Source organism: Equus quagga, chromosome 13, assembly GCF_021613505.1.
Source record: "Equus quagga isolate Etosha38 chromosome 13, UCLA_HA_Equagga_1.0, whole genome shotgun sequence".
Taxonomy (NCBI): domain Eukaryota; kingdom Metazoa; phylum Chordata; class Mammalia; order Perissodactyla; family Equidae; genus Equus; species Equus quagga.
Genome location: NC_060279.1, coordinates 39,867,460 through 39,877,839, shown reverse-complemented (window position 1 = coordinate 39,877,839; position 10,380 = coordinate 39,867,460). Strand labels below are relative to the sequence as shown.

At 51.0% G+C, this 10,380-nt stretch overlaps 1 protein-coding gene across 1 annotated transcript; it reads right to left on the bottom strand.

Moving 5' to 3' along the window:
• Positions 1-8,526: 8,526 nt before the first annotated feature.
• S100A12 (S100 calcium binding protein A12) lies at positions 8,527-10,121 on the bottom strand. Its single transcript, XM_046683010.1, has 3 exons — positions 10,019-10,121; positions 9,278-9,435; positions 8,527-8,783 (listed from the first exon to the last, which is right to left on the bottom strand). Exons 2-3 carry the CDS (start codon positions 9,413-9,415, stop codon positions 8,643-8,645), a joined length of 279 nt encoding a protein of 92 aa, XP_046538966.1. The 5' UTR covers positions 9,416-9,435; positions 10,019-10,121; the 3' UTR covers positions 8,527-8,642.
• Positions 10,122-10,380: the final 259 nt, after the last annotated feature.

The window sequence follows — 10,380 nt, the reverse complement described above, 5'->3', positions numbered from 1 at the left end:
CCCTTATCTGCAAGTCTGACGATGGCCCTGAAGGCAGGGATTGTGGCTGACCTGCCCCATATCCCCAGGTGCCAGGGTGGAACACGCTCTCAGTGAGCTTTCTGGATGAGCAAGTGAAGTCGGGTGGTCCTAGGAGCCTATGGAGCTGGAGGCTGTGTGGTGAGAGTGTGAGGTGGGGCAGTTTGGGCATTAGGAGGATGCCCTCAGCCTGGCCACCTCGAGGCTGGGAGAAGGTGGAGCAGCTGAGCAGCAGGACGACAGGCACAGAGCTTCTGAGATGCCAAGCTCTCCATCTGCCTCCTCTCTCTGCTGGCTCAATCCCAGAGTAGGAGGTGGTTCTAGAGCCCAGGGGAAGGTCTGGCCAGAAGCCACTCTCACAGGGCCTCTGGGATCCCTTTAAACATAGTTCGAGAGAGCTGGTCAAGTTGACTTAACCACTGCCATCCCATTAACCCCTTTGATTCCAAAACTCCGGTTCTGTTGAGTAGAGGGGAGCCGGCTCCACCCTGGGATGAGGAAGGAGAGTGTCGGTGTCCAGTTCGGATTCTCACTCCAGGTGAGAATGGGTGAGCACCCCTATGGTTCTTGAGTCCTTTTGGGAAGAAGACCTTTGGGGGATTCCCCGGCATCCTGGTGACTAAGGGACAGAGAGCCTGTGGTGCATGCCGGCTTCCCAGTTCCTCTAAGGGGCGTTGTCCTGCTTGGCAGTGGAGCCTGAACCTCTGGATGCCTTTGTGGGAGGGGTGAGGAGGAACAGCGGCAGCCAGAGCTGCCAGACTCTGCCCAGACACCTCACGAAGCTCTGACTGTGCTCTGGGGCCTGGGTGTTGCGAGATGCTTCCAGAACTGGGGGGAGAGAGGAATTCTCTAGTCATTCACCTGTTTGTCCACTCATCCACTCACTCAACAGACATTTCTTGTGGACTTACTGTATATGGTGTGTCACAGAGCCGTGTGAGGGGTGCCCAGGAGAAGTCAGGCCCCACCCTGTCATTAAGGAGTCCCAGGCCTGCAGGGCAGACAGCACATTCCTCAGATGATTCCAACGTGGAAAGTGAAAGGCCAGAGAGGGGTCACGTTTGGTGGGACTGTGAGGTGGGAAGGCCCTCCTGGAGTTGGGCTGCATCCCTGAGGGGGCGAATATTCGAGCCCCATCAAGGCTGGTGGTGCTGGTGCCACAGCATCAACATGCAGGCGCCTCAGAAAGAGGAGGGCACGTGTGTAAAGGCCTGGAGGGGGGCAGATGTGGGGCTGGAGCAGGATGAGCAGCTCAGGGGCTGTTTGAGGGGGAGGCGGGAGATACAGAGGGGAGCAGGGCAGACCCCAGGCCAAGAGCCTACGCTTTCCGCAGGAGAACGGGGGCAGGAGCACTGGAGTTCTTAGGGAGGACAATGACAGAGTCACACTTGTATTTTAGGAAAGTCTCTGCATCAGTGGTTTGTGGGATGGCTTTAGGGTGGGACTGAGATCACGGGCACTAGGCTGCCACCACAGTCCCAGTGAGAGCCAGAGAGAGACCGGGGCGGCGCTTCTCAGAGAAGCCGAATGCAGCCAGATCCCAAGGTGCCCCAGGCCCATCTCAACTGGCAGGCGTGTCCTGCAACCCCACAGGAGAGAGGGAATTTGTGTTATTTGACAAGACCTTGCCGGGAAGAAAGCCCTCAACTTTCACCAGCCCAGTGAAGCAATCTTACACAACCCTGACACAAGCCTGCTCTGAAGTAAACTTCAGAATCCAATCTCAATGTCCTGCCTCCACCTAAAAAGTTGTTGAAAACTTATGTTTTAGAAAGCTCTGTGTCATGGATTTTGACATTTCAGTTACCAAAGTGACAACGGGACTGAAACAACTGGTTGCTTAACCTGTTACCTCTGGGCCTGAAACAACAGGCCTGAACCAACCTCTCTGCCCCAAGCCTCGTGTCAGCCCCACGGCCGTGTGGACCCAACCCCCATCTTCAGACATCCCACCACACAAGAGACGGGGAAAGTGAGCACCCGGGTGGGCCGGGGGGCCTCTCTCTGTGAGCACCCCCAGGATGTCCCTTTCTACTACGAGGTCTCCCATTTTTGCCCATGTGCCCAGAATTGACTGTACAGTGAGGAAGGGTTGTTGCCAAGCTGAGGTGAGACGAGGAGGACGGTGGCCCAGCAGCAGGCTCAGTCGGGTAGCAGGACTCTGGCACGTGGCGTGGGGCAGCCCAGCCCAGTTCCAGTGTATTCCCTCCCTCTCCACTCCCTGCTCTCTCCCTTTTCTTGATGATCCGCCCCTCTCTCCCCTGCCCTTCCTGCATTCTCTCTCTGAGCCTTTCCCTCACTTGCTGCCTTCTGCCCTCCTGGTCTCAGTGGCAAGGCACCGTCCCAAGTAGCTGGGCTCCTTCCAGGGACGGAAATGCCTTTGAGAAGAAACTCCGGTCACATCTGACCAGAGATGCCTCTTCCAAATCAGAATTGGCTCAGCTTCCGAGGCACCTGTTCACAATGGAAAGAGAACATTCCAAGGGGAAAATAGTAGAAGGGCCGAGGGTATCAAGTGTGGAAAACAGAGGCCGGAGGTCATGACAACTGCCTTCAAATATTGCCGAGGTCTGAGGAGAGGGGTCTGCTCCACAGCAGGGCCTCCCAAACCCTCTGAGGGCTCATCTGCTTCCCGCCTGGTCCCCCCCCCCCGACCCCACAAGCATCTCACTTGCATTTTATATCAGCTGTTCATTCCCTCAGTGAGAAAACAGTAACTCGGTTCAATTAAACCAACATGGGGCAGGTGCTCATTCAGTCGGCTTATATTCCTGGAGGACCAAGTGCACGCAGGGCACTGTCCCAGGTGCTGGACCAGCGAGACAGGGCAACTCCCTGCTCTCTGGGAGCTTACATCTAGGGCAATGTCGGGCAGTAAAGAAGCCATGGAATCAAGACAGATAATTTCAGATGGTGACGAGCTCCATTAAGAAAATGAAAGCGGACTGACTGCTGGGTGAGGTGGGAACCGAGGTCCCCGGGAGGTACCAATGGAAATGAGGTTGAGGACAAGAAGCTTGGGAAACTTCTGGGGCGTTTTAGCCAAGTAAGTGAGAATGGTATGACTTCTGTTTGGAGAGGATCATTCTGCTGCTGTGTGGAGCAGGAGTTGGGGGATCTGGAGCAGAGGCTTGGGGACCAAATAAGATGCTGTTGCAGGATGTATGGAGCCTGATCTTTACGTCAAACACGAGGTCCCCTGCCCTCAAGGAGCCACCAGTCTAACAGGGACAACTGATGCTAAATAGATATTTTCTATACTTTGTTGTGGGCAGTGGTAGGTGACAAGCACAAGACGCCCTGGGAGCATGGGCAGGATGGGTGCTTTTTCCCCTACTTCATGGCTAGGGTGGAGGTGGGGTGGAGGGAAGGAGGGTTGAGGAAAGTCCCCAGATTAATGCCACACTGAGTTTTGAAAGGGCCGGTGTTGATCATCTCTACGCCCAGCGCTGTTGTAGGTAATGAGAGAAATCAGAGAAGCAGAGAAGCCAGGGCCTCGTCCTGCAGATCTTCACAATCCAGTTGCTTTCCTTCAACTTTGAAGGCTTCTTATGTTGACCAAGTTACAATGGCCAGTCCTAGCCGTTCTTGCCCCAGGGGCTTCTGGTAGCCATCCATTGAATCCAGATCCTTCACCAGACTTCCAAAGCACCAACACACCAGTTGTCTTGGTTTGCCAGCAGCCTGCCTGAAATGTCTTCCTGAAGGGCAAGTGGTTGCACACACAGCACCCAAGAGTGGCATAGGTTTCCCTTATCACAGAATAATGCCCTTGCCCGGAGGGCTCTGTCAGACCAATGGCCCTGCAGGAGCCCGAGAGTGTGACAGGCAGGTGAGCCCCAGCATCCTTAAGTTGAAATCTCTGGATGGGAGGTGGCAATATGGTGGGTGGGTGAGATCCCTGGAGGATGTGACCTGTGGGTTGGGCCTTGGTGGACAAGCAGGAGTCCTAGAGCTAAAGGTGGGCCCAGCAGCCTGGTGCCTATAGCAGAGTAGACACTTCTGAAATGATCGTGAATGAGGGAAGAGAGGGCACTTCAGACAAAGAGAGCAATGGGACAGCAGGCGCAGCATCTGAGAAGTCTGGAATTTCATTGGGAAAATGGAGCACATTCTGGAATGCTTGGAGACCAGGGCTCATGGTGCACAGGAGGCTGATGGAGACGCTGGAGAGGACAGGTCCAGGCTCTGAGATCCTGTGCTTCTTACAGTCCTTGTGTCCATCTCCTTGTTTCATGGTTCTGCCGTGGTCAAGGGACAAGGCTCCGAGGGACTAGAGGTGACATAGCCCAAACATGCCCTTTACAGATGGAGAGAAGGAGGGCAGAGCAGGGAGGGCACCTGCTCCAGCTCTCTGAGCCGTGAGGCAGGTGAGCTGGGCGTCTAGCCAAGCACAGTGGATTCCAAGCTGAGGACTCTCTTCATGGCCTCAGGTGCCTCTGAGTGATACATTTTGACCAAGTTTGGGGGCCCTTACAATCTTTCTAAATATGATTTAAGTTCAATTTGTGGTTCATTTGGCTATTTTGAAACAAAATCATGGCTGGTGAATGTTTTCCCAAATACTCTGGGTCTTGTTCTTGTTGGTTGGTTGTTGGTTTTCACCATCTGGAATACTATACACCTATCAGCAGGGTCACAGATATCTGTGAGGCATGAAGCAAGAACCCAGTTTGCAGGAAACAACTGGATCCAGTTTAAAGGTGTTTAGAGGACGACAGAGGCTCACGGCCCTGAGTTACTTGTGTAACACCGGTCAGCTCTAACCATCCAAGTTAGTCCTAAAAGTAACCTCAGTCTTTGCTTTGGTTTAAAATAACTTTTCCCTGTTGTGGCTGCAGCAGAGAGAGAGCTGACCCATTCTCACTATTGCCTCCTACATAAAGTAGTGTCTACCTCTTAATGCTAATGCTTGTCGAATGCTTATTCAGCATCAGGTGCTGTACTAAGTGCTTTCCAAGTGCTGTTCGATGATCTCATCTTCACATCAACTATAGGAGAGAGGTGCTACTCTTGTCCCATTTTATTGATGGGGAAACTGAGGCTTGGAGAATTTAAGTAACTTTATCAAGGTCTCACAATTAGAAAGTGGTAAAACTAGGATCTGAACCCAGAAATATAGCTTCTGTCCTCATACTCTTGGCCTCAACTCTTTAAGAGCCCAGGAATACCCTCCTTCCTACCCTTCTAGATCCTACTCAAAGTTTTCCTGTGTCCCATCCAAGTATCTAAGAATGTTAACACTGATGACACCTGGGTGTTCACCTACTCTAAACTCTTCAAAATGAATTTCTTGAATTCCTTTGAACTCTTCAAAAAAGAAGAAGACAGAGGTCCAAAGAGGCAAAGTGATTTGCCAAAAGTCACTCATCAAGTGAGGGCTTTCCCTGAATGCCACCATATTCTCATTTGGTGATGGAACACTTCCAGGTTTGAGCTATTCCAAAATCACCTTCTCTGGGTCTTGAATTCCTTCATCTTCTAACAATCCCACTTCACCACATCTTCAGCCTTTCCACCTGGCCCCACCCCCACGAGAGGGGTCTCCACAGGCTCCTCTTCCTCCTGTACTTTCCATACTTCCCTCCTGCCTCGGCCTTGTCTCGGATCCACATCTCAGATGCAGTAGTTTCCTTGGGTGGGTGGTCCAGCAGACCTGCCTCCCCAGGCCTCCATGCTCAAGATTTGTCACATCCTGTCCTCAGTTCTGAACTCCAGCCTCCCACGCATCATCTCCATAGGGCTTTGCACTCAATAAAATGAAAGATAAACCCAGTCCCTTCCCCAAAATAGAGCTCCCCTTCTCAGTTTTCCTCATTTCTGTCATACCTGGGCTCTAGCAAGTTACCTAATCTTTCTTAAATTTTGTCACAGACCTGCCCTTCTGGCCTGTTCTTCCAGCTGAACAGGAGCCAGGGGGAGCAGCCACTGGAGGGTTGTGCCCTGGCTGCTGCTTCCACGGTGTCTTAGTCGGTTCCAGCTGCTATAACAAAGTGCCATAGACTGGGTGATTTAAACAACAGACATTTATTTCTCACTGTTCTAGAGGCTGTAAGTGTGAGATCAGGGCGCCAGCACGGTCAGGGTTCTGGTGAGGGTGGTCTTCCTGACTTGTGGATGGCACCTTCTTGCTGTGTGCTCACATGTCCTTCTCTCAATGTGTGTTCATGGAGAGGGAGAAATCTTTCTCTTCTTCTTCATCTTGTAAGGGCACTAATCCCATCACAAGGGTTCCACTCTCATGACCTAGTCTAAACGTAATCATCTCCCAAGGCTTCATCTCCAAATACCACCACATTAGGGGGCTACGGCTTCAACATATGAGTGAGAGGAACACAAACATTCAGTCCTTAACATATGGGTACACTGACATCCCAACTAAATGGAGTGTGACCCCAAATGGTCACCCCATCTATCCCAGACCTGACTCAGCACCAGGCAGGGGTTGGAGGGCAGGAAGGCCCCCGATGACGTCTGCTGAATCAGACTGAATGCACCCATCACCAGGGCACACTGACCCAACACCTGTTCGTTGGGAAGATTATTCCTACCCTCGGAGGCCACACTCCATTTACAGGAACTCAAACCAATAGCCATATTGATTTCCATACGTTCATTCATGTAACAGATATTTACGAAAACATACCGCATGACAAGCACAGTGTTGATGCTAGTGACACAGCACCTGCTTTCAAACTCCCTAGTCCACTGGCAGAGAGAGACATTGCACATACATCACATCAGTGGCTACAGACTCACAACTGGAGAGAAGAGCCAGGAAGAAGAGCAGCGTGGTCCTAGGGGAACGTTTTCCAAAGAACCTGGCCTAGACCAGAGTGGGGAGGAGGCCTGGCCAGAGAAGTCTTCCCTCCCCTTACCTGTGTTGCACAGAGCCAGCACTCTCCTCCCTCCTCCTGTCTCCCCTGTTCCTCCCAGTTCCTTCCTGTGCCTACCCACCCACCACCTTGAAAGAACCAAAGAAAGGCAATCTTTACCATCCCATGCCCACGGAGTGGAAATTCTGCATCATTTTCCCCCTTTCAAAGTTCTACCCAAATTTCATAACCAAGTGTCTTCTCCTCCAAGACACCTAACTGACCCCAGCCCCCAAGGCTGGACCACTTTCCCCTTCTCCACAACACCCTGTGCTTACTTCTGCCAAAAGACACACGACACTGTACAGGGATTTCTGCTGACCCAGCTTCTCCTCACTGGAGCTGAGCATCTTCTTAAGGCAAGGACTTGGTTTTTCATTTCTGTATCTTTAGCATCCAACTCAGTGTCTTAAGGAAAAACCTTTGGAATAATCCTTGATTTCTCATTTCCCACCTTCAAATGTATCCAGAGCCTGACTGCCCCTCACCACCACCATGAGGACCACGCTAGCACAGCCCCCTCATCTCTCAGATGGTCTCAGGCTACACTTGAGTACTATCACTGTGAGCCACCTGTGACTATTGCCACTTGGAATGTGACCATAAGTGTGAGGCATGCTGTAAGTGTAAAATACACATTGGCTCTTAAAGGCTTGGACAAGGAGAAGAAATGCAAAAAATAACTCAATGATAATTTTTATATTGTTGAAGTGATGCTGTTTCTATTGGGATTATAAAATACATTGTTAAAAATAATTTCCTCTTCATTTTATGTTTTTTAATGTGGCTGAAAGTAAGTGTAAGATTATGTCTGTGGCCCACGTGGTATTTCTCTTGGCCAGCACTGCTCTGGGGAATCCCCTCGCTTCCTCTCTTCCCTGCCCCCTACAATCTCTTCTCCACAAACAGCCTTTTGAACCATAAATTAAATCATCTCGCTCCCTGGCTCAAAATCCCCCAGTGGCTCCTTAGCACATTTAGAATGAAGTCCCAAGTGCTCCCCAGGTCTGTAAGCCCCTCCCCCCGCCCCCTGTTTCCTGCAGGCGCACAGCTCCCACCCCTCCGCATCTCAGTTGCCAACATGGCCTTTGCTGCTGCTCTTTGAGCAAGTCAAGCACGTGCTCCCCACAGGGCCTTAGCCTCTCTCTGCAGGAACTTGGTCCCTAGAGCTCTGCAAACTGCTCTCCTTCAATTCTTTCAGATTTCTGCTCAAATGCATTCCATGTTCCTCCCATTTAAACCAGCAGCCTTCTCCTCCCCTTTCCCTAACCTTATTCCCTACTGTAGCTGTCTTCATATCACTCATCGTCACCGACCATGTATCATATGATATATTTTTATTTGTTTGCTATTTGTTTATTTTCTATCCCCTCCCCAATAGAACGTAAGCCCCAAAGGACAAGGACTTTGTGTCTTTGGTCTCCAGCTATCATCAATGCTCAGTGAATATTTATTGAGTGAATGAATAAATGAACAAATAGTGGACATTTAATAAGTAGTTAGTGAACAAATGAAGAAACAGAGCAGGGGGTCCCAAGGGTCTGAATGAGGCCCATCAGAACAGCACAAGGGAGGTGCGATCAAGCTGGGGACCACGGGCATGGAAAGAACAAAGTGCACAAACCCTGTAAAAAACATTTCAAAAGTACATTTATTAACGCTCACGTCCCTCAGGTGAGTCTGGGCTTTGATGAGGAGAAGGAAACATCTTCTTGGGGACATTTCTGGGAAAAAGCCTCTCAGAGCTTCTTACTCCTTGTGGATATCCTCGTGGGCAGTCTTCAGCACCTTGCACACCAGGACTACGAATTCATTAAAGGTGACCTGGCCATCTTTATCGGCATCCAGATCTTGGAATATTTGGTCAATGGTAGCTTTATCTTTGGTATTCTAGGAGAAGTGGAGAGCACAGACAGTGAGCTCAGATTCTTCCTCCCCTTTTCTCTGGAGCTCTCATTCCTCAGAGCTCAGCTTAGGGGGGCCCAGGAACACTGACTCATCCAAAACTGTGCTGGAGAATCCAATGTGACAAAACAGAAGATGGAGAGAAGCAACTGTCACGAGCCATCCTAGAATCATATAAGTCTTGACCCGGAAGGTGCTCCACAGCTCACTGGTCAGACCCTTGACTCCCTGCCCCGCCTCTCGCCACTCTACAAATGGGGAGCAATTCCAAAGAGGGGAAGTGAGCAGAGCCTAAGGTGATAGAATGAGTTGTTGAGAGGGAGGCGGAGGCCCTGTCCCACAGCAGGGGGATAACATCCTGGGAGCTCAAACTGGGAATAGCCCCACTCCAGTCCTTGGCCCACTACCGTCATTCAGGCCTTGACACTGATCTCGGTGCAGGGGGTTGGGCAAGTCTGGATGAGAGGAGCATCACCTACCTTGATGGAGTTTGCAAGTTCCCTTGTGATCAGCTGCTTCAGCTCACCCTTGGAGAGGGTATCAAAATGCCCCACCCGAACTGAGTACTGGTGGAAGATGTTGATGACTCCCTCCAGGTGGTCTTCCAGCTTAGTCATCTTCCCAACCTCAGGTTAACCTTCAGGAGACAAACGGGTTCTAGGGCAGTTCCTCCCCTACCCTCTACATCCCCACTCTCCTCTATTTCTGCATCAAGGGTTAAATAAGGGATGACTTCTCCTATATCTGTTTTGTGTTCTCTCTGCTTTGCATTTGACCAGTGGTGAATTTTTCCTTTGTAGGTAGGATGGGGAAAGAAGGATATAAAATACTATCTAAAGTCTAAAGGAATCAGCCTCAACTGCCACAGTGTTCCTTGTGCCCCTATCTCCTAGGGAGTATGGTTTGGAAGGTATTGCTCACTCAAGCTCACGTGGGAAGGGTTCTGTGGTTGGCCAGGCTGTTCCCTTTCCTCAGGTGATGATATTTTGGCTACAGGTCCCTTACAGACATTCACCAGCCCACCCACCTTCGCCACCCTAGGTCCTGAGACTGGGTCCACCTAGCACAGCAGGAGCTGGTCTCCTTGGAGCCAAAATGCAGTCATCCCAGAGGTGCTCCAGCAAGTGGAGGGTTATGGCTCCCTACAGCCTGCAAAGGGGCCACCTGCAATCACCTCCCTATGGACCCCCTGAAGAACCAACCAAGGAGAGGACACTTACCCCTCAATGCACAGGAGAGTGGAGCTGTAGCAAGAAGCCAGCACTGGTGAGGAGCGCTGAGCCAGAGAGGTTTTTATAAGGCACTCCAGGCTTCTCCTTCAACCTCGAGTGAAGAAATCTCTCTGATTCATCTTGAGGCAATTGCTGGGTGGTGCTCTATTGCTCAAGAGAAGCTTCAAACCTGTGACTTTTCCTGCACCCCGGGTAGCTCAGTTTACACCCATCACACATGCCACTCTCCTGCTCAAGCTGAAACAGAACCCCCAATCCCAACCCACTCGTACATACAGGTGCTCGACACATTTCTCACCTCTGGGGCAGGATGTACTCTGTCCCTCCTTCTGAAGAAAAGGCTAAGGGAA